Source organism: Megalobrama amblycephala, linkage group LG4 (assembly GCF_018812025.1).
Source record: "Megalobrama amblycephala isolate DHTTF-2021 linkage group LG4, ASM1881202v1, whole genome shotgun sequence".
Lineage (NCBI taxonomy): Eukaryota > Metazoa > Chordata > Actinopteri > Cypriniformes > Xenocyprididae > Megalobrama > Megalobrama amblycephala.
In genome coordinates this window covers 24274906-24297895 of record NC_063047.1, presented here as the reverse complement: position 1 = coordinate 24297895, position 22990 = coordinate 24274906, and the positions used below count along the sequence as shown (strand labels likewise).

General features: G+C 37.2%; 1 protein-coding gene and 1 long non-coding RNA gene across 4 annotated transcripts in view; one reads left to right on the top strand and one right to left on the bottom strand.

Annotated features, from left to right (window-relative positions):
* The window catches only part of si:dkey-34e4.1 (carboxyl-terminal PDZ ligand of neuronal nitric oxide synthase protein), a 49866-nt gene extending 31661 nt beyond the window's left edge, over window positions 1-18205 (top strand). For 2 of the 3 annotated variants that reach the window (XM_048188489.1, XM_048188490.1), the window contains 4 exons: window positions 981-1136; window positions 4765-4930; window positions 6268-6559; window positions 16070-18205. In XM_048188489.1, the coding sequence (XP_048044446.1) occupies window positions 981-1136; window positions 4765-4930; window positions 6268-6559; window positions 16070-16613 (1158 nt within the window). In that variant the 3' untranslated portion in view covers window positions 16614-18205. Of the gene's footprint in view, window positions 1-980; window positions 1137-4764; window positions 4931-6267; window positions 6560-10872; window positions 11069-16069 lie in introns of all 3 variants that reach the window. The other variant, XR_007184621.1, reaches the window with a different exon arrangement.
* Window positions 13694-16188, bottom strand: LOC125267147. The gene is made up of 2 exons (XR_007184622.1): window positions 16102-16188; window positions 13694-14091 (listed from the first exon to the last, which is right to left on the bottom strand). It is a non-coding gene; the product is annotated as an uncharacterized LOC125267147 (long non-coding RNA).
* Window positions 18206-22990: the final 4785 nt, after the last annotated feature.

Below are 22990 nucleotides of genomic sequence, written 5' to 3'. Positions count from 1 at the left end.
ATTTGAGAACAAAGTATAACAGTAATAATAATTTGCACGGTTTGGCATGATCCGAACTAAGCGATCGTTAGATTTAATCATCATTGGCAGCGCGATTTATTGTAGGCCTAATGCTTTTTTCCTCAGTTGGTCAGAACAAAAGTGGCAGACATGTTACTTACTTGTTCAGATGATATTTTCTAGTGAAAATTCTTATATTGGTCATACTCTCAAGATGTAGAATCTGTGATTCTGAAGTTCAGTATCCACACCGGTGCTGTGACTGACAGCAAGCATTAGATTCATCCGCGCTGACGAGCCGTGCCGAGGCACAACGCACGTACAGATACCTGTTCCGCATATGACTGCAATTGCAGGTTTCAAACAAGAGATGGCGACAAAGAGGAAAAATCGTGGATCAGCTTTTATGACAGAATTTTAATTTTTGGGTGAACTAACCATTTAAAGTAAATACGTGCACTCACACAAACTACCCTTTATGCACTCTCAAAGCAAGTGTTCTCACTTGTAGTCCTCACTTGTTAACTAGTGTTAATTTTTATTAATGAAAACTAGAATGAAAATCATTAAACACTAACTGTGACTATCAACAATATTGTCAACAAATGGGCAAGACTAAAATGTTGTTAAAAAAAAAAAACCTTAACCAACATCATGGATGCCAGATGTCAAGAGTTTAAATCTTTTTCAAAGCTTTTGTCTTAAATATATACACTATTTGGAATTTCTAAATTCCAAACTCAGAAAATCCCAGACATTTTTTAAAAAATCCCAGACATTTTTAGTCAACTAAAACTTGACTACACAAAAACATGACTGGTTGACTAAATATGATAAAAGTTTATTATATAACTTAGACTAAATTTAAAAGTAGGTGACAAAAGAATTGATGTTTCACAGGAAAAAATGTTTCAGGAAGCAAATAGTGTGTTAACTTTTTTTTCCTCTTCTCTCTCTTACTCTCATTTTCCATCTCTCAGTCTTTACAAGACCTGGAGGGTGTCTCTCTCTACACATTATCCCCGAGCAGCCCTTGCTCTCCTACTCTCACACCTTTGGCCACCCAACACCACCTGCAGTTACTCCAACAACAGCTGCTACAGCAGCAACAACAAACACAGATCGCTGTAGCGCAGGTAAGATGTTGCTTCTACCCTTTCCTTACACTAGGAGGCGCTACAACTCCATAGAAAATGCAGCCATTGATTTCATATTTTCAGGCAGTTTGACAATCATCCACCCAGAGAACAGATTTTCTCCACAACCCTTTTCATTTCTCTCTGGTGAAATTATTTCTGATAACCTTTGTTAAAGAGCACTCACATGCCCTATAAGCCCAAATCATTTACCATAACCAGAAGAAGCAAAGATAAATATAGGGAAGGAGACAGAACAATGCTGATACAGTCAATCATCATCTTCATGCATTTGCTTGTTCATTTATTGAGTCATTTTTGTCATTCTGTCTCTGACTAATGATATTTGTTCTCATTTGGGATACTGTATAAGGTTCAGATGATTACGGTTATAATGTCCTGTGTGAGAGAGAGGAAGTTGATGTGCTCTTAGCTCTGATTCAGCACAGTCATGCTACTGCATAGCAATAGCTTGGAAAAAGAGATTGATGTACGTTCACCGCCCACCCAGAGAAAAATGATATTGCTCAGAGGTTGCTCTTTCATATCTCAGGGGACTTAATACAGTTTTTACTGTAGCTACCTTTAGGTATAAACCTTGTTTCAGATGTTTCTCCTAAAATTCCCTAGAAAATTTCTTAACAAATGAGACAAAATTAAAGTGGATAGCAGCTTATTTTTCAATCTTTGAAGTTTGATTGCAGTTTTTAAACAAAGCTTAAAGGGTTAGTTCACCCAAAAATGAAAATAATGTCATTACTCACCCTCATGCCGTTCCACACCCGTAAGACCTTCGTTAATCTTCGGAACACAAATTAAGATATTTTTGTTGAAATCCAGTGGCTCAGTGAGGCCTCCATAGCCAGCAATGACATTTCCTCTCTCAAGATCCGTTAATGTACTAAAAACATATTTAAATCAGTTCATGTGAGTACAGTGGTTCAATGTTAATATGATAAAGCGACGAGAATATTTTTGGTGAGCCAAAAAAAACAAAATAACGACTTATTTAGTGATGACCGATTTCAAAACACTGCTTCATGAAGCTTCGGAGTGATATGATTCTTCTGTGTCGAATCATGATTCGGATAGCGTGTCAAACCGCCAAATTGCTGAAATCATGTGACTTTGTTGCTCCAAACCGCTGATTCGACACACTAATTCATTATGCTCCGAAGCTTCCTGAAGCAGTGTTTTAAATCGGCCATCACTATATAAGTCGTTTTTTGTTTTTTTTTGGCGCACACAAAATATATTCTCATCGCTTTATAACAGTGGTTCTCAAACGTTTTTCCCAGTGGGCCGCACAATGGTCCAAGTGCAAGTCTCACGGTCCGCATATAATTTACATATGACGTCATCAATGCAAACTAATCAGATTTAATGTTATGGTATTAGCAGATAATACTATTATTATACTTAGATGTTGCACACAATAAATAACAAATAAAAACTAACTTACTGACATTAGCTTTACAATAATAATCAGTAATGCTCAATGAACACACAAACTGTATATACAATCACTTTAAGTTGCTATTTAATTCTGTATGACTTTATGACTCTCTTCAACATCATCGCAATAGTCACCAAACAATCACATAAATGCCCTAATAAGCAAATGTTACTCAGCTCTTTTTACAAACAACACTGAGCGCACTGTAGGCTAATTACAATCCCTGACGATATCAAGCATTCTGTCATGTCGCAATCCCTCGCGCAGCATCGGATCCGCGAGCGCGCGCGCAGAGTTGGGCTCATTCCAGCCGCGGTGCGCTGATGCGGTTATTTTACTGATTTAAAATACAAACAAACAAACACATCGAATTCACAGTTCAGTCTTTTGAAATTGTAGGTTTTGCTTGTCAAGTACTTTACTACAGAGCAAACAGGAAGGCTGCCCATCTCGCTCATTAGGCCTAACAGCAAACTGATTCTTCTATTCTTCTTACCTTTACTGCTGATGCTGCGACTCTTCTTGTTTGCATCTGTTCCTTCATTTTATCTTCCACATTTAGTTTTTCTCCTTTAATAACAAATTTGACCATTTTGAGGCTTAAATTTACAAAATTAATGGCTACTGTTTGAATTCTTCCTAAGCGCGCACTTGTGTTTCGTTAACTGAGTGATTGCGTCATTAGCCTACATTGCCTGATGTCTGAAAATAATAAATGCTCACCAAAATTATTTTATATGACAAATAAAGCATTATAGCTCATTTATATTTTTTTAATAATTCACTTTATTTTAAATTTTAAAACAAAAATAAATTGTATGCTAATTATTATTATTATTATTATTATTATTGTGGTCGGCATATCGCGGCCCGCATTTACATTTGTGCCGGGCCGCAGGTTGAGAACCACTGCTCCACACCCATTCAAACGCTTACTGCGCGTGAAGTGTCGCGTCGCGCATGACTCGTTGTCATGGCAACTGAATCACGGAGGAAAACTTTAAATATCTCGCCTTCGCTTTAATTTCGGACCATCTCCAAAAAGACATAAAACACTAAAAAAAATGATTTTGACATGCGTTTATCAAAGTAGGAAATCCAGATTTTTAATCCCTTACACACAATTACTGCTGTTGAAATACGAAATGGAGGCGGGTCCGGATTGAATTCCCTCCGGGTCCGGATCCAGACCGGAGTCCGGACTTTGAGAAGTGCTGCTTTATAATATTAATATTGAACCACTGTACTCACATGAACTGATTTAAATATGTTTTTAGTACCTTTATGGATCTTGAGAGAGGAAATGTCATTGCTCCCTATGCAGGCCTCACTAAGCCATTGGATTTCAATAAAAATATCTTAATTTGCGTTCCGAACGGCATGTGGAATGGCATGAGGGTGAGTAATAAATGACAGAATTTTCATTTTTGGGTGAACTAACCCTTTAAGATAAGCTAATACATCTAAAAATCAAGATATTATACATCATATTTCTTATATTATCGACAACCTGCATATACTACATGAGGGAATTTTAAAAGTGTAATGTCAAATGAAAATTAAAAATCATAGATAATTAATTTTTTTTTAATTATAAATATATAAACAAATCATGCATATACATTTTGTGAAGCTTTGTAAAATTTTATTGGGAAATTTCTATTTGTAAGTTTAAAAAAAATGATGAACTTGTATTATTATTTTATTTAATTATTTGATTATATTGCCACTCCTAGTTTCTTTAAATAAAAAGTTTGAAAATGAGCAGCTTTGTCATTATAGCAGACGTATTAGAAATATCTTCAAATATTGTCATTAACAGTAGGGGGCCTTGAAGTCAAAACATTGGAGAACCACTGCTGTAGAGGAGATTCTCTATTTATCTGGGTGTTATTATGGGAAACTGAGATATTAGAGATCTTGTTTTCTTTTCTGTGGGCTGAACCTCCCAAACATCCAAGCCAACAAAATAAAGGTCTCTTTCATTTGCAGGAAACCACTTTAGATTCCTTGAAAATTATTGATTAACATTTTTGAATAAAAACTTATTAAGTTAGAAGTTAGAGAAGGACTGGGATTACTTGATCTAAGATTCATTTCACTCACTGTAATATTCTACTTGTAAGTCATTTTGTGATTCCCTAGTCTTGACTGAGCGTGTCCCTGCTGTAGGTGCAGCTTCTAAAGGATCAGCTTGCTGCGGAGACGGCTGCCCGCATGGAGGCGCAGGCCAGAACTCACCAGCTGCTGCTGCAGAACCGAGACTTACTGCAACATACAGCCCTGCTGGTGAAACACCTCAACCAACTGGAGATCAGAGTCAGTGGAGCCACACAGAGTAAGACACACATGTGCAAACACAACACTACCTATAATCCTGAAAGGAGTCACTCCCATAGAGCACTGCAAATGATCTAATAAAATTAGTCTCTCTACAGCAAATTAAATATTTGAATATTTTGCAATATTTCATATTATAACTGTATTTTTGATCAAATTGAGACTTCTCTTAAAAACATTAATAAAGTTTACCTACCCCAAACTTTTGAAGGGTAGTGCATATATTAAAGAGAATTTAAATACATGTTTGTTTGTTTTTTAATAAATTGTTTGTTTGCTAAATAAATGTATTTTTTGTGCCCATCAAGCCATCCTAGGTGTATATGACTTTATTCTTTCTGATGAACACAGTCGGAGAAATATTAATAAATATCCTGACGCATCCGAGCTTTATAATGGAAGTGAGCGAGAATCAACAAGTATGAGCTGAAGAAAGTGTCTCCATCCACATCCATCCATCATAAACGTAATCCACACAGCTCCGGGGGGTTAATAAAGGCCTTCTGAAGCAAAGCGATGCCGATTCATAAGGCCTTTATTAACCCCCCGGAGCCGTGTAGAATATGTTTATGATGGATGGATGTGGATGGAAGCACTTTCTTCAGCTCATACTCGTTGGTCCTGTTCACTGCCATTATAAAGCTCAGATGCGTCAGGATATTTATTAAAATATCTCTGATTGTGTTCATCAGAAAGAAGAAAGTCATATACACCTAGGGTGGCTTGAGTGTGAGTAAAGCTTGGGCTAATTTTCATTTGAAAGTGAACTAATCCTTTAAGTCAAACATTATATTGTTGTGATTTATCTCTGAGCTAGTTGGTTTGGTTCATAGCTAAGAACTTTTTATTTAAGATTTTTCAACAAAGAAAATGAATGGGATTGGGAAAATACTTCCAGAACCCAGGCTGCTGAAAAAGTGGGCGGTCAGTGTTGCACACTATTACATTCATAGACACACACATTGTTTTTTGGCAGGCTGGGATGTTATTGAGTTGGTTGGTGTACACTAATCTATTTCAAAGTTTAGTGCAGTAGTTTATTGGGATTGATTCTTCAGCACTGGGCTCCTTGCCGACTTTCCGAGAGAGAGAGAGAAAGTATGCATAAGCTTATGCTTGGTGCAGTGGTGGTGATGTACTGACTGATTGCTGTGATCTGTCATCTGGAGAGTTATTGAAATTTTCTGTCACCATTATGCCCTTCAGTGTCTGTCATTAAGGGGCTACTGTACGGTCAGTCTCCCAATAGCTGATTTTTCAGTAATAAGCTTCATTTTTCAGGTTGGCTATTAAGACTTTTTCTTTATGCCTCAAATTTGAATTTCTCTCTTCTAGAAGAAGACTCACCATGGAGTAGTGTGCCCACTCGATCTCTCTCTCTCAACCTGAAGAACCTCTACACTCCTTGCTCAGACCAGCCCGTCACCTCCACTCCCGCAGGACAGCCAGAAAACCCTCCTGTCTCCTCCCACGCTGAGTCCTACCTCAATCTGCTCAACCTGCGTGGTGCTCCCACCATTACAGCCAACAGGAATCCAGCAAGTGCAAGAAGTGAAGTTGGAGTGGATGCAGCGAGAAAGGAAGTCGCTAAGCTAGAAGCTCGGAATTCAGTGGCACTTGATGACAGGTGAAGACACAAGACAGTAGCACTTAAAGGATTAGTCCACTTTCAAATAAAATTTTCCTGATAATTTACTCACCCCCATGTCATCCAAGATGTTCATGCCTTTCTTTTTTCAGTCGAAAAGAAATTAAGGTTTTTGATGAAAACATTCCAGAATTATTCTCCTTATTGTGGACTTCAATGGTCTCCAAACGGTTGAAGGTCGAAATTACAGTTTCAGTGCAGCTTCAAAGGGCTTTAAACGATACCAGACGAGGAATAAGGGTCTTATCTAGCAAAACGATTGATTTTCTAAAAAAATACAAACGTGTATGCTTTATAAACACAAATGATCGCTTTGCAAGTGCTTCCGCTTTCCGTATTCTTCAAAAAGCTTACGCTGTATGTCCTGCGCCTTCCCTATTCAACTTACGGAACGAACGCAGGGCCAGTGGAATGGAATAATAATAATTAGATAATAACTGTTTCTTGAGCACCAAATCAGCATATTACAGTGGTTTTCAAAAGGTCATGTGACAATGAAGAGTAATGGCTGCTAAAAATTCAGCTTTGCCATCACAGGAAAATATGACATTCTGGCAAAAAATGAGATCAGGAAGTGCAGAAAGGCAATGTTAGAGCACTTTTGATTGCGTTGAAAGTTTCCTTTTTCTTAGTCAGTGAAATTGCTCCTTTCCGATCTGTAATTTAAACATACTGTCGGTTAGATCTGAAATTTGAGCTGCAACATCTGGACAAAATAATCACACAGTGTGTCAGTTTATGGAACAGAGTAGACCAGCACCAAAACAAACCCAGTAACACAACAGAAAAAAGTTAGTGAGAGTCAGACATTATGGATCTCAGACTCTCCAAAATGTTGAAAACGAGCCGATGTTTATGTTTGTGAAGATTTGACTTTTTTACCACATTTGGCTGGTGTTTGGGTTTTCTTAAACTAGTTCACATACTCCCACCTCTTCTCTGACCTCCTCCTTTCCTCTCTCCTCTGTCTCTGCACTCCATGCAGACAGCAGACTTTTTGGAATGGATATTGGTTGTGAGCAATGTAAACAAATCTAATGAAAGTGTATTAGAAGGCGGAGAGCAATCTTTCCACTCTGACTTCTGGCAGACAGGTTTCCTTGAACAGTAATGGAAAATTTTGACCTTTGTTAGAGCACTGCACATTCATTGCTCTCTGAATGTGGTTAGCACCTATGAGAAACAGTTGCTGAGCTTTGCAGCACACACGTTCACCCAAACACATTCCTTCTTCATCACTTCTCCTGCTAGTTAGAGAGGGTTTTTTTTGCTTTGATTAGCTGTCTTGGTTAGTTAGTCTAAGATGGCTCTATTTTCTGTAGCAAAAAGATTGTGAATATATATGCGTTTTTGTGCTCGTATACATATGTGCTTGCTTCTCGATTTCTGTGTGTGTGTGTGTGTGTGTGTGTGTGTGTGTGTGTGTGTGTGTGTGTGTGTGTGTGTGTGTGTGTGTGTGTGTTTGTTTGTGTGTCCGTAAATGAATTCAAGAGTATGTGTGCGTCTGTCTGGGAGAGTGATTTATTTCACAATTATCCGTGTCCCTGTGGATAGCTGCAGTCTCTCCCACACAGAAAACATTAATTTTCACACTTTATTAGAGCAATTTAGAGCTTGTAGAACACCTCACACACACACGCATACAAACACCTACTGATTTGTTTATATACACTAACAACACACTCACAGGTCCAGGGAAAGACTCACACTCACATCATGAACGATTTGCTGTGGAAATACATAAATTAGCATAGCATGTATTGTTTTTATTATGCGTTATGCATATTAAGGTCAGAAGGAAAGTTCTGGGTGAGGCTGAGTTCTGATTTTTTGTTGTAGCCGAAAGTTCAAAGCCAGCCCAGCACTAAATCCAACTGCATTTTATTAAAGGAAAGAATAAAGACTTCTGACTAGACTTGTTTTGAAAGACAATACTCATAGCACTTACCATAATGAGCTTGGGTACAGACAGGCAACACTACACATGGGCTGTACCGTATATTCACAAATGAACTAGCAAGACACAGGTGGATTTAATCAGGGCATATGCAGGAAATACTTATGGCTGTGTTCAGAATGGAATGCTAATAACTGCTTACTGTATATACTGTGTGTGTGCAGTATATGAAACTACCATAAACCTTTCAATGTAAAACACTACATCATTGTCAAATGACCTCATGATCATGACCACATTTACCTGAAATTCATTCTCTATACACTGGTTAATGCTTTACTTTGAAAAATGAATATTTACTTTTTTTTTCCGAATATCTGATGTGAACATATTAGTCCATAGTCCCATTAGTCCCATTACTCCATGCAGTTAATACATATTCAGATATGGTAGATATTCAAAACAAGGTGATGACTCAAAATGAATACAGCTGCCTTTGATTTTGTCTCTGATTTCTAAACTGAAATATTTAGGGCTTGACCTTGTTGTGGTCAGTTGTAGCAATCAGGTTAACATTTTTACATGCCACTTACATAATCAGAATATTAATGCTGTGCAGTTTTTGGGGTAGTAAGATTTTTTTGTTAAAACATTAATACTTTAAAAAAACATTAAGACACATGAAATTGATCAAAATCAAAAGTGAAAGTAAAGACGTATATAATGTTATATATATATATATATATATTTCACAATACATAATTACATAAATATTACACAGGAATAAATTACATTTCTTATTTTCAAAAGTAATGTTATTTCATCATTAACATTATAACATTTAAAACATTTAAAGGATAAAGGATAAAAACATTTAAAGGATAGTATATTATACTATTATAGACAGAGAGAGATGAACTTAAAATGACTTAAATATGTAAATATGCAGGGTCTGTGTACGTTTTGATCATTTAATTTCCTATTTGGAATTGAATAATGAGAAATGAAAAGACTGCTCATCTATTCGTTTTGTCCTTTTTCGTTTAGTTTAACAAATGGAAAGTGAAATTTCAGCTCAATTTCTCATTTTTCGTTTATGGTTTACAGATTTATGGCTTTGATATTTCATTCACACATGTGGTTGGCATTGAAACACCCCTTTCATCTGATTGGTCAAACCTGACGTCTTCGGTACAGCCTTAATTCTGTCAGGTAGAATAAGAGTCCATACGACACACTGACAAATCCCACTTTAATAAGCTTTTGTCACCATACGACCCACCAGTTTGTAAAGTTCATTTAACTTGCTGGACAGTATGCAGTCTATGAGTTGTATACTCCAAACTATACAATGCAGTATATGCCAAAACTCTGGGGATGAGGAAGTAGAGCCACACTATAGAAACTGTCAGACAGGACTTCAGTGTGTCATGTCATGTGTGTGTCTGCTGGAGCTCAGTGTGTGTCTCGCAGTGACTCCTCACTATGACTGTGGTTTTATGCACCTGCCCATCATTTGTTCATTTATCTGTCACTCCCGTCGTGTTAATGTCAGCGTGAACTCATCTGCTGGAGTTGGAATCTGTCCATCCCTCCAGTCCCAGTCATAAGGGCCATCTCTTTTCTTTCTTTATTGCTTTGAAACTCCTCACTTCTTGCTCCCCTCTGTTCATGTCCTGTCTGTTCTTTTATCCCTCTCTACATGTGCTATTGCTTATTTATTATCTGCTCATCCAGAAACTCTCTGCTGACTTTTTAGATGAATTCAGCACTGTGGCTCACAGTCAGTTTTCATGGCCTCGTGATCTTGTGCTTGTTTGTGTGTCCATTTGTGTGTTTGTGTTAATGTGAGGAGGGATGAATGCATGGATGGATTTAATGTCATGGATTAGCCTATCTGCTGTCGTATTGATCTTCTATAATCTCCACTTGCTGCTTGATTACTGCTACTGAGACTAATTACAAGTGTGTGTGTGTGTGTGTGTGTGTGTGTGTGTGTGTGTGTGTGTGTGTGTGTGTGTGTGTGTGTGTGTGTGTGTGTGTGTGTGTGTGAGAGAGAGACAGAGAGAGAGAGAGAGAGTCTGCATTGGGGAACTTCCCCACAATAAAAAAAAACATGAATAAACATACAAACTGTCCTTATGAAAATGTAAAGATACAGAAAGATGATGTAAAAGTTAATTTATTGGCTACTGGATAGATTAAGTCATTAGCTCAGTATAAAAACAATAGAAGTTAATGGAAAGGGAATTGGGCATTATACAGTGATCGTAATTGCAGTGTTGCAGTGGGAGTCAGATCAGATGATTTTCTAGATGATTGTGTTTAGGTGAAGAGGATTTGTGCGTGTGTGGTGAAAGGGGGAGAGACTTATTTTTTGTTTTTCTCTGCTCAGGTGCACGTGTGAGGAGCCCCCCCTTCTGATTATCCACTTCCTCCTGTAACAGCCTTCTCTCTAATCTTCTTCTAACCCTCTCTGATACCCTCTATCCATCTCATTCCCTCACCTGACCTCTCTTCCTTTGTCTGAAATCGCTGATTTCTGTTTCCTCTCCACTCCTCTCTTCTCTTCTCCACTTTACCAACCTCCTGTGAGTATAACTGTAATTGCACTTTCTTTAATTACATTGGCATGCTAAATGGACGATGAATGATGAGTATAGGGTGCGCGTGTGCTCAGATTTCTGGAATGATGGATTTACTATGTGTGTGTCCTGGTACACCCTACATTGTGAGCAGCAAATGTCCCCACAAAGACAGTGATATCAAAGGCATTGTGGGTACTATTTTCTGTGAATAGTAGGTTTAGGGGTAGGGTAGGTTAAGGGATAGAATATATAGCTTGTACAATATAAAATCATGCTGTGTGTGTGTGTGTGTGTGTGTGTGTGTGTGTGTGTGTGTGTGTGTGTGTGTGTGTGTGTGTGTGTGTGTGTGTGTGTGTGTGTGTTTTTGTGACATATGAGGACACAAATTTGTATAATGACATGGGAATGACATAGGTATTACAAGGAGAGGGTGACTTATGAGGACATTACCCCATATCCCCATTTTTTAAAAGGCTTATAAATCATACAGAATGAGTTTTTGAGAAAGTAAAAATGTGCACAGTTTCCTGTGATGGTTTTAAGTGTAGGGCGATAGAAAATACGGTTTGTACAGTATAAAAACCATTACGTATATATGGAATGTACTCACAATTCACAAAAACATGCATATTTTTTATTTAAATATTTTTTTACAAATATTTTTATTAAAAATTTAAAAAGCAGAAAGTTTTCTGTGAATAAAGGGTTAAGGGCTAGAAAATGTGATTAGCTCAGTTTAAAAACCATTACGCCTATGGAATTTCCTCATAACGATAGGTGTATCAAGAGATGCATTGAAATGAAAATACATTTTTTAATTTTATTTTATGGCTGATATTAAAATTCTATACTATTTAAATACAATTAAAGTAACAGTGTTATTGCATTTTTTTTATTAACTTTAAGTGTGTCAGTCACTGTGTCAGATTATGCACTTTTTACTTCTTAATTCTTGTGTCCTGGACAAGAAACATGTCAGAGTACACGTTGCTTCCCGACAAATCATGGCTTGCCGTCTTTAACGACGTGCATGATGTCATAGAGAAGAAGGTGCAACTAGCGACAGACTTCTGGAAACAAGAGTGGAAACCGAAGTGCCATGATAGTTTAATGCTAATGCACCCCTGCTATCGTTTTCCATCTTTTTTTTCTCACTCTGTTGTGGTAGTGCTTCAAGGAAACATCATAAAGGCAGGAGTATTGTTGTCATAGCTCTAAGAACCTTTCCTCCATTGCATAATTCCACTTAGCAGCACCAATACCATCGTCTCTCTTTTGTTTCGTCAATGTAAACATTGATCAGCGAGCGTAAGCAGAAGCTCTGAGCTTTTAAATTCAGTCAATATTACTAATATACTATATATATATATATATATATATATATATATATATATATATATATATATATATATATATATAATATGTGTGTGTATGTATGTATGTTGTTTCATTTTTCAAAAAAAACCCACATAATTACATTATATTTTTTTAACCTGAAGGATATTGGTCTATTCAGTTGGCTTGAAAATGATTAAAAATACACTTTTAAAAGCTGAAGTGATTTCCTTGTTTTATTTACTAGTTAAAGTACAGTATAACTCAATATTTTAACTAATTGCTAAAGTAGAATAATCGAACAAAGCTTACTGATTAATCAGTGCAATAATCTATGATTAGTCGATTAATCGTTCTAATAATCGATAGATTAATCGATTATCAAAATAATCGTTTGTTGCTCTGAGGCAAACAGTTCTACTTTGTCTTTCTATTTTCATTGGCAAAATTGAGCAAAACAGAATATTATGTCTAAAATAACACAATATTAACTTCTTATTTATTGAACTATTGTATAAAATCAGTTTTGTATTTGCACGCTTGCTATTCTGGACAGAAAAACAGCACTCGTGTGATAGGCTATTGTTTTCGTTGCTCCTTAACAATATCATACAATGCAAATATGAGACAAAAATCTTTTTACATATCTTAAATTCAAGTATTACATAATACGAACATATCTTGAATTTTTGAGACATTCTAACTACATTTTATTGGCTCCATCATGCAATGAGTTGTTGTTTTGCATCATATTCGTCATCAGTCAACTGTATGAAATGTCAGATGACCTATGTTGGTCTGAGGCGGGGCAAGTGTGTTACATGCATTAATAATTTGAACACATTATTTTTCACCGTAATTAATTAATCTAATTTACGCGTTAAATCGACGGCCCTAATATATACTGTAAATACAGTATAACCTCAAATAAGAGGAGTCTGACTCTATAAATGGAAGCTGAAAGAGAGAACTTTGTTGTGTATGTGTTTGTGCTTCACTTGGTGACAAATATCAACAGGGTTTTAAAGGGAATAAATCAGGATTAAAATACTTTATTATGCATGTATATGTAGACTTCACACACACTAAATTCCCCTTCAAGAATTAGTATCCATCTACATATACACACATTACCATGATCAGGAGCAAGTCTAATGTTCTCTCTCAGGGAGCTTTTAATATTTCATCTGATGAACACAATATATCAGTAGCAGCCCCCATCCGCAGCTCCTGTGCCTCTGTAAAGGTTTAACAAGTGCGACATTGAAAAATGAGATTTTGCATTATGAGGAGTAAATTAAGCTCATTCTTTATTAATGCATTTTACACGACTTAAGGTTATATTATCAGACTTATTAAATGGCTGGTGCAACATTTCATCACAATTCCACAAGAGCCACCGCTATTCAAAATATTCTCAAGATTTATCAAGGCTCTTTACATTTACAGACACACACATATATAACTGTACTGTACGTGTACACTGAAAGTCATTGCAATACTCTACAGGAGAGGATATATTGTGGAAAAATATTGAAAATTAAATGACTTGGCTTTGGACACCCACAGAAAGATGAGTCAATATGAGGTGCCCTAAGATGAGGTGATGAGTGCTCTCTGGAAAGATGTGGAGGAGGAGATGTGACAGCGGTTGGTCGGGTGCTAGACAGGACTGCTGATGTGATCATATGCTAATTAGGGGAAGGAGAGAAAGTGGAAAAGAAACAGAATATTCTTACACTTGCAGCCAAGGTCCAAGATCAAATGGTAGTTGCTTTGTTTGTAAAGTTATACTGAAAATGTTGGATTGTATGTGTATTTATTAGTCTATCATTGTACTATTGTTTATATGTATGATTAGGGATTTGAACAAACACCTTGTGTGGAAAAGTATATTATTGCTTTAACAGATCAGACTCAAAACTTTGATAAAACAGATGAAAAAAACAAGTGCAGCTGTATCTAGGGAGCTGAACATCATAGAAACTTGGGGATGGGCTCTTTAAATTTGAAACAATAATCAATCAATGACAAGCCACCTAGCAACTGCATAGCAACACAAAAAAAAAACACTCCATACATCTTAGAAACTGCATAGCAACACCATGAGAACCACCCATGAGCAGTGTGCCGTATTTTGCAAGGGAAGTACCACTAAGAAAATGTTTCAGTCTAACTTAGCCTGCTATATGGTATCTATGAAAGTATAGTATCTATGTTTTTGCATATCATATGATTTGAGTTGATTTTGTGTGTGTGTGAGTGAGAGAGATAGAGAGTCTTATGTTGTGCTTTCTCTGTCCCATGCTGAGTGACTGCATTGCAGTTATTTTTAGTAGAGCCATCAATACAAGAACCTGCAGCTATGTCTCCCATTTTCTCTCTCCCCACTCTTTCTCTACTTAATTCACCCAGCAGGGGAACTGTGGGACAGAGATAAGTGCGCACACACACACACACACACATGCAGAATGTAGACTGTCTTAAAGAATTGTGTATGAGCTCTTTTTGATGATTCAGCATTGTGCATCACAAGCTCATCTCCCTGGTGTGATTTCTGTACATTTTCCTACAGTTCTGACACAATGTCTTGACCAGACATGACATGATAAAAGCCATCCTTCTTCCATGTATCAGCTGCTCATTAGCTGCAATCATGACAAGCGATAGGATATTTTGACTGGGTTCTATTTCTACAGCGCTGTGCTGTTGCTGTGCTGTTGCCCCGCCCACTGGGATCTTATTGGTCACAGATCTATATAACTGTACATTTAAAAATCAATGATCAATTTAAATCTTTTTTTTTCTTTTTTTTCTTTTTTTTTGTGGGTGTCAATGGGAATCTTTTGAATTGATTCACTAAAAAGATTTGTTCAGTAAATTCACTTGTTGTAAGTCCCTGAAACATTTACTCAACTGATTCAAAACACAGTCATCTTATCATAATTTATTAATTTGCATGCTCTTACTGCATCTAGTAGACTCCAGAAAGCATCCCATATGTAAAAATCGTAAATCTTTTACTCTAAAATGACAAGCATATCTATTTTATAAGCCTATATATAGTTTACATCCCTAGATTACTTTTAAAATTTTAAAGTATTTATTAATATTTTCAATTAGCTTTTAATTTTAATTTAAGTTTTAATAATTTTATTATGGGCTTTTGTCATTTTAAAATATTTTTATTTAGCTTTATATTTATTCCACTTTTAGTAATTTTAGTACTTAAACATAATTTCAGTTAGTTGCTAAGGCAATATTTAAGTTTTTTTAAATAATTTTTTATTTATATTTATAATATATTTTATTTTATTTCAGCTCTATTGTAATTAACAAAAGCTCTTTTAATAGTTTTAGGTTTAATTAGATATAACTTCGCTTTCAATTCTTTTATAATTCTTCTGCCTCTTTTTTCCTTGTAAAACACGTCGAAATGAACTAGCAACACGTTCAATCAGGAAGCAGACTGAACGAAAACAATCCTTTCATGTAAAAGATTTGTTAAAAAGCACACATTTGTTTACAAATTGGACTCCTTCATTGTGCTTAGTTAGGACAAATGTACTATAAAACTTTTATGGTATTGTGTGTCAGTAATTTTATATACAAATTTTACCCAGACAAGCTGACTGACCTACAAAAGTTTCTTTCTTTTTGTATCCGCAGGTATAAACAAACCATTCCTAAACTGGACCCACCTCCTCAGCCCCTGAACCGCAAGCGGTCAAACAGAACTCTCTCTCCGGGTGTAGAGGCAGAGTCAAGGTCTTCAGCTGTAGCCACACCTGTAAATGGGAACGTATACACAAACGTGAGCGGTAGCTCCTCGTTTCCTGATATCACACTATGTTCTGTTTCTCCGGGGGATTTCTATTCTCACATCAACGGCAACAGCGTGTCATGTTCAGCCAGCGAGGATTCTGGCGTGCGCTCGAATGGCAAATCCCTTACATCCCCCCAATCCAGAGACGACCCCTCTGATGACCAGAGCTCCGTGTTCATCTCCACATCCAGTACCTGCAGCAGCTTACCTGAGGATCATCCAGCTGTGGATGGTGGGACTCCACCACATTCAACCACACCGCTGGGCTATGAGCAAACCATCCCGTTCTCTTCATCTGTGAATGACACATGCCTTCATATAAGCCTGAGCGAAGATGAGTTTCTGGAGGACGGCACCTATAATGTCACCACCCCATGCAGGAGTTAGAGTGCTACACGAAATCCGAGAGAAATCACAATAATAATGACTTCACAGTGCTGAGAAAATCCACAGAGCAAAAACATGAAAAGGGGATTTTTTTCTGTCAAACTGAACTGCAATATTAGCCACAGCCTCACACTGTTATTTTGCGTATTACTTCACACAGGTTTTGGTTCCTCGTTTCGATCAATGACTCCTCTTTTGTATCCTAAAATCACACATTTCCCCATCTACAATGCCCTAAAATGATTTCATCTATAAGATATGCTGAAAGAAGATTTGCAGTAGTATGATACAGACTAGACTATTATTGACAGATGGATAGAGTGTATTTTTTTAGACTGAAAATAAAGTTATTTTTAGCCTATAAACAAGCAACGAATGAAGTGCATTGACTCCTACTAAACTGAATAGGAACTGTTGCTGTTAGTGCTGCCAATTTGTGTGTTTTTTTTATATTATAAGTTCAGGTCCAATGTTTTTTGGTTTTTTGTGCAAATTGATTGATATATTGTTTGAAAGTTATTTAGATGTTTAAGAGCAGTTATGTAGCAAAGAAACTCAGAAGTATGTTAGCATAAGGCTGGTGGCTGGTGAAAAATAGTTAAGGAACATATAGAAATATGAAGGAACCGAGATGAAATGCATTTTGTGTCAGGAATTTTCAAAAATGTGCATTTTGTTTCATTCCGTAAAATGTGTGAATAACTAAGACAGCATGAGTAGATATGACTGCAGACAAAAAAAAAAGAGACATGATTATGTCTAGACATCTTGAATTGCCGAACCTCCTTTCTGATTCTGAGGCTTCACCAATCAAGGTAAAATGAGGGACCATCATTATCACTTCTGCCAGGTTTAAAGGCTGCAAAGAAAAAAACAGAGGGAGAGAATAGAGGTGTTGCATTAGCAATAGATTGAATAATTTTCACATCCTATGAATGTGTACTCACTGCTTTTCTCAGTTGACTAGTGTCATACTGTTTTCCTTCAAATAAACCACCAGATCATCTGCTTGGGAACTTAGGAACTGCCTAGGAAAACTAAACTGTAAATCAAGTGTTTCTGATCATTCCCACTTGTCAGTTGAACTCTGAATGTTTTTTTTCTTATTATTAAAAACAGTATCTCATCTAATTCAAACAGAAAAAGTACTATAAATATATATCGACTCCAGATCATGGTCAGCTTTATTTTAAACAGACTGGAATACTCAAGACTTCTTTGACCTGAAACTGTGAAATAAGTGTGCCATTTAATGAAAAACAATTTTTTTTTTTATTACTGTTTTGCAATGAGACACAAACCACAAAAAGCCGTGGATTGGTGGATCACACAAAACTATAATGTATCAGGGTGAATATTAATGAAATGGGCAGATTAGAGGAAGGTTGGACAGCAGGATGAACAGGAGGGATTCATGTCATTATGAAAGCAATGGTGTGAGCAGGTGTTTTTTGCTGATATGGGTTAGCATGACTCCTCGAGAAGACAGGGGAAGGGAAGGAAAGAGAAAGGGAAAAGATGTTAGTAAAGGAGATGGAAAAGAGAAAATTGTGTTTTTAAATGTATTGTTCAAATAAAGAGAGATAAATGAATAAACTGGCAATTTTGTTTTTGGACTAAACTGTAATTCTTCATTTATTTATATTTTTTGCTAAATCAGTGATAAGTTCAGGGTTCTCCCTAAAGGTTCTCCCTAAACTGAGATGGCATTCGTGGATTGTTCATGTTGTCACTGCAAGAGCATGACCATGCCAACATTGCAAATGCGACTCACCTCAGTCACCTCAGCTGCTCCCCTAGAGACTTCCTCCAGAAAAATCCCTTCGGACCTCCCATTCCTCTTTTTGCACGTTGTATATGGCGGAATTCCGGGATGAGTAAGACGTTGCATCACATGATGCAGCTGACTTCTCATTCAGGGCTCCAGATGAGGGTGAATTATTGATCACAGCATTGGGGGATGGGCTCATGCCTTCCGACAGTGAGGGCTCAGCTGGACTCCGACCCTCAGGTACGATGCCCAGCCTGAGTTCAGTACTGAGTTGGCATTGCAAGCATCGGGCCTGAGTGGAATCCTCCACCCTGTCCCGAACACGCCGGCACTCTGTCCCGAATCCTCCACCCTGTTCCAGCCGCCAACATACGGTTTTAGTGGCAGGTATTGTCAGCTACCAGTGGCAGCAACTTCTTGCTGCTGCTGAACCCCTTCTCCACTACCCATCAGGTAACGCCTTGCTTTAGTAGGAAATTATTCTTTGCAAACTTTAGGCATAATAGTGTCAACTATTAGCAAGAATTCAAATAGTAAATGTTCCCTTTCAAGGTAGGTCTCTCAACATTGTGTCACAGCTGACGCTATGGGGAAAATCCCTTTCTCCGAAAATGCTGAAGCCTGGTGCTGGGCGCTATTGCCTTTCCCATAGACCTTTGCACCTGAGCAGATGATGCAGAAGAAGCGATCCCTTCCTGCGATCTGGCAAGAACATAAGGAGAAGATGAATGTGGCGCATGTGTGATGAGTCAATCAAGCTCCCATGCCAGAGTGGCGCTGAGGCAGTCCGATTGCTGTTTCTGCAAGGATCTGCCAATCAAGAGTCTCTGTGTGAGGCTTGCTGTTGTCCTCAAGACCCCCCCCCCCCCCCCCCTGTCATCAAGCCACGACAAGCTTTCTCAGGAGGCTCCCTCAATGTGTTGTCAATGTACGCCTCTGATCCAGGCACTTGGTCAGAAGCCCTGATGGATGACATATGTGAGACCATCAGAGTCTCTAAGGGCCTGTTTACACCTGGTCACTTCATGCGTTTTCTCCAGGTCTAAATGTCCTCCGAAATGCATTTGAGATGGATTTAAAGGAACACTCCACTTTTTTTTGAAAATAGGCTCATTTTCCAACTCCCCTAGAGTTAAACAGTTGAGTTTTACCGTTTTCGAATCCATTCAGCCGATCCCTGGGTCTGGTGGTACCACTTTTAGCATAGCTTAGCATAGTTCATTGAATCTGATTAGACCATTAGCATCTCGCTCAAAAACCAAAAAAGACCAAAGAGTTTCAATATTTTTCCTATTTAAAACTTGACTCTTCTGTAGTTACACATCACACACATTGTGACCAGAACACCCAGAACATTCTCAGAATGTCCACTGGTGTTAAGGACATTGTCTAGTCACATTCCCAGAACGTTCAGAGACGGTAACGATGTGGAGTTCTTTTAAGGTTTGGGGAACGTTATTTGGTGGACCTTCAGGGAACATTCAGGACGTTCTGGGAATGTTTAGGGGACTATTACTATAGGATGTTCTGTTAACTTCCCAAATGTCGTCTTTGTAACGTTCTTGCATGACCATAAAATAACCAAAATAGAACGTCCCCCTAAACTCATATCGGGAACGTTATTAAATGACCATCAGAGGACCGTGTGGGAACGTTCAGTTAATGTCCCAAATACCCTCATTGTAACGTTCTTATGTGACCATAAAATTAACCAAATTGTAATGTCCCCCTAAAATCATATAGGGAACCTTGAACTGCAGCACTTTCATTACCAAAAGAGGACTTTTTTGTCCCAAATGTTCTGTAAAATTTCTGAATTTTCGTCACTTTTAGAGAACTTTTAGGCAAAATTGCACAAGATCATGACATCACCGCCTTCCACGTGGGTGTTTTATAGAAAATAATAAAGTTTGAAGTCACTGTTATGGAGGTGAGCTTTTGGTTTAGGCTCTTGATTCTTGCCATTTTAACATTTTCTTTGGCTGCTTTAACTGTGTTTGAGTTTTGAGCAGTGTCTTTTAGACTCACACAGACATCATGAATCAGCGTATGAACCTCAGCAAGATCTGTTTTGTGACTTCAGTAGCTTGTTGTGTGATGTTCAGAGTTAATCTGTTTATCGGAAAATGTTGTTACCATTGTTGAGGATCATACACAGAATCTTGATGTCTGTGTGAGTCTGCATGACCCTGTCTGAATCATTTCTAAATAATGATAAAAACTTTCAAAATATAAAAGCAAGACAGGATTTTATGCATTATCATAGGACTACAACAACATGTAAGAAAATTCAATATTGAGAGATCAGTGAATAAGACCACTGTATGATGATTTATTCATCAACAATGAGCAACCAAATCCATTTGATCTGATTTTTTTTTTTTTTTTTTTTTGTAACAAATGCTTTAGAAACACACAATTACAACAATTGGAGAAAAAATAAAGTCAAAACATCAAGGGTCAGGAGCCCAACTAAAGCAAGCGCTTACCTCCGCAACAGTGACATTTATAAATTGTTAGTGTTTAATGTTGTTTCTGTTATGAGTTTTGTGAGATTACCATTGTGCTGGAGAGTAGCGCCTGTGCTTCAGTCAGTGATGATCCAGAAACATTGATGTTCTGCTGCATGTTGCTTTATTTAAAGGCTGCAGTAACTGCGTAGTTGCTGATGCAGTGATACAGCAGTACATTAGCTCATGCATGTGCTGTTGTCAGCTAATGACTTACTGCAAGAGATATGCATTTTAAAGAAAAGGTTTCATAATGTTAATCCAGGAATTACCTGTAAAGAGCTTTTTTTTTTGTAAGACATTTAAGAAAAATTAGTTTTTCTTTGAACAGCCACTTTTGTTTGTCAATTTAGCTCTAATTTTCAATTAAATTTTTTTTAACATGGGCAGCAGGGACGTTCTGAGAACATTTTCAAATAAAGTATGGTTCCCCAGAGAACGTCTTGAATGTTCTGTGAAGGTCCGCCAAATAACGTCCCCCAAACTCTAAAAGAACTCCACATTGTGACCATCTCTGAACATACTGGGAACGTTACTAGACAATGTCCTTAACACCAGTGGGGACGTTCTGAGAATGTTCTGGGAACGTAAAATTTCTAGAAGGAAAGGTATGGAGTCAAATTAATGCCTTAAAGTTTTGCACAAAAATAAAGTTTTGCAAAACAAAAAAAAGAATTGAGCAATAAAAAAATGTTTTGCAAACAAAAATAAAGAATTGCAAAGGAAAAATAAAGTATTGAGCAGAAAAAAATAAGTTTTGCAAGCAAAAATAATAAATTGCAAAATAAAATAACGTAGTGCAAAAATAAAAATATAATCAATTACAAAAATCAATGACAGCTGTAATCCTATTTTATCTTTGCCACATATTTTTCATGCTCAAACCTACTAAATCATTTGCAACGCTCATTTTATTCTGCGTTTCAGTCAAGCGTGCGCTCACGATACCGGCTTTCGTTTGCGCTGCACTGTTCTGTGCGGTTCTCTTTATGGCACTGGTTTGACGTGGGGGTGGAGTCAAGAAACGGGGGCACGCCCCCGCGAAACACGTCATCGGCAGGAGACGCAGATCGCAACAGAACAGATCAAGCATAGAGACAGAGCGCATTTATTATAATCTGAAAACCACGCCCACCGGGGGAAAAACAATCCAACCGTCTCTATTGACTTTGTAATGCGTGAGGCTGCCGCCTCGTCTTTTCTGACTCATTACAAAAAACAGAACAATGCCTAAAAGCTGCTGTGTGACAAGGTGTAGGCTACAGCTAACAAGCTAAAAAACCCAGAAATAAGTTTTTATAAGCTGTCGACCCCAAAAAACGAATGTTTAAGGACACAAAAGTGGATACAGGCAGTGAGACAGAGCACAACAGGTCATATTACTATAAGAAATGCTTTGGAGGGGGTCGTAATTGGCGACAACATATGCTAAACAAACCAACAAAAACAAACCATTCATTATTTTTAACCATGTCAAAGAATTATTTCACCTGTCGCTGATTACGTTCCCCTCCAATGCATTTCGCGGGGGCGTGCCCCCGTTTCTTGACTCCACCCCCACGTCAAACCAGTGCCATAAAGAGATCCGCACAGAACAGTGCAGCGCAAAAGAAAACCAGTATCGTGAGCGCACGCTTGACTGAAACGCAGAATAAAATGAGCGTTGCAAATGATTTAGTAGGTTTGAGCATGAAAAATATGTGGCAAAGATAAAATAGGATTACAGCTGTCATTGATTTTTGTAATTGATTATATTTTTATTTTTGCACTACTTTATTTTATTTTGCAATTTATTATTTTTGTTTGCAAAACTTATTTTTTTCTGCTCAATACTTTATTTTTCCTTTGCAATTCTTTATTTTTGTTTGCAAAACATTTTTTTATTGCTCAATTCTTTTTTGTGTTTTGCAAAACTTTATTTTTGTGCAAAACTTTAAGGCATTAATTTGACTCCATAGAAAGGTTTCATTCAAAACAGGTTTTAAATTGGTTAGACAATAAAACTTAAATTGTCTTTGATGTAGTTTTATTTTTTTATTTATTTTTTTATTAAAAAAAACAAAAACAAAACAAAAAACACCAGAGACTTTGTGCCA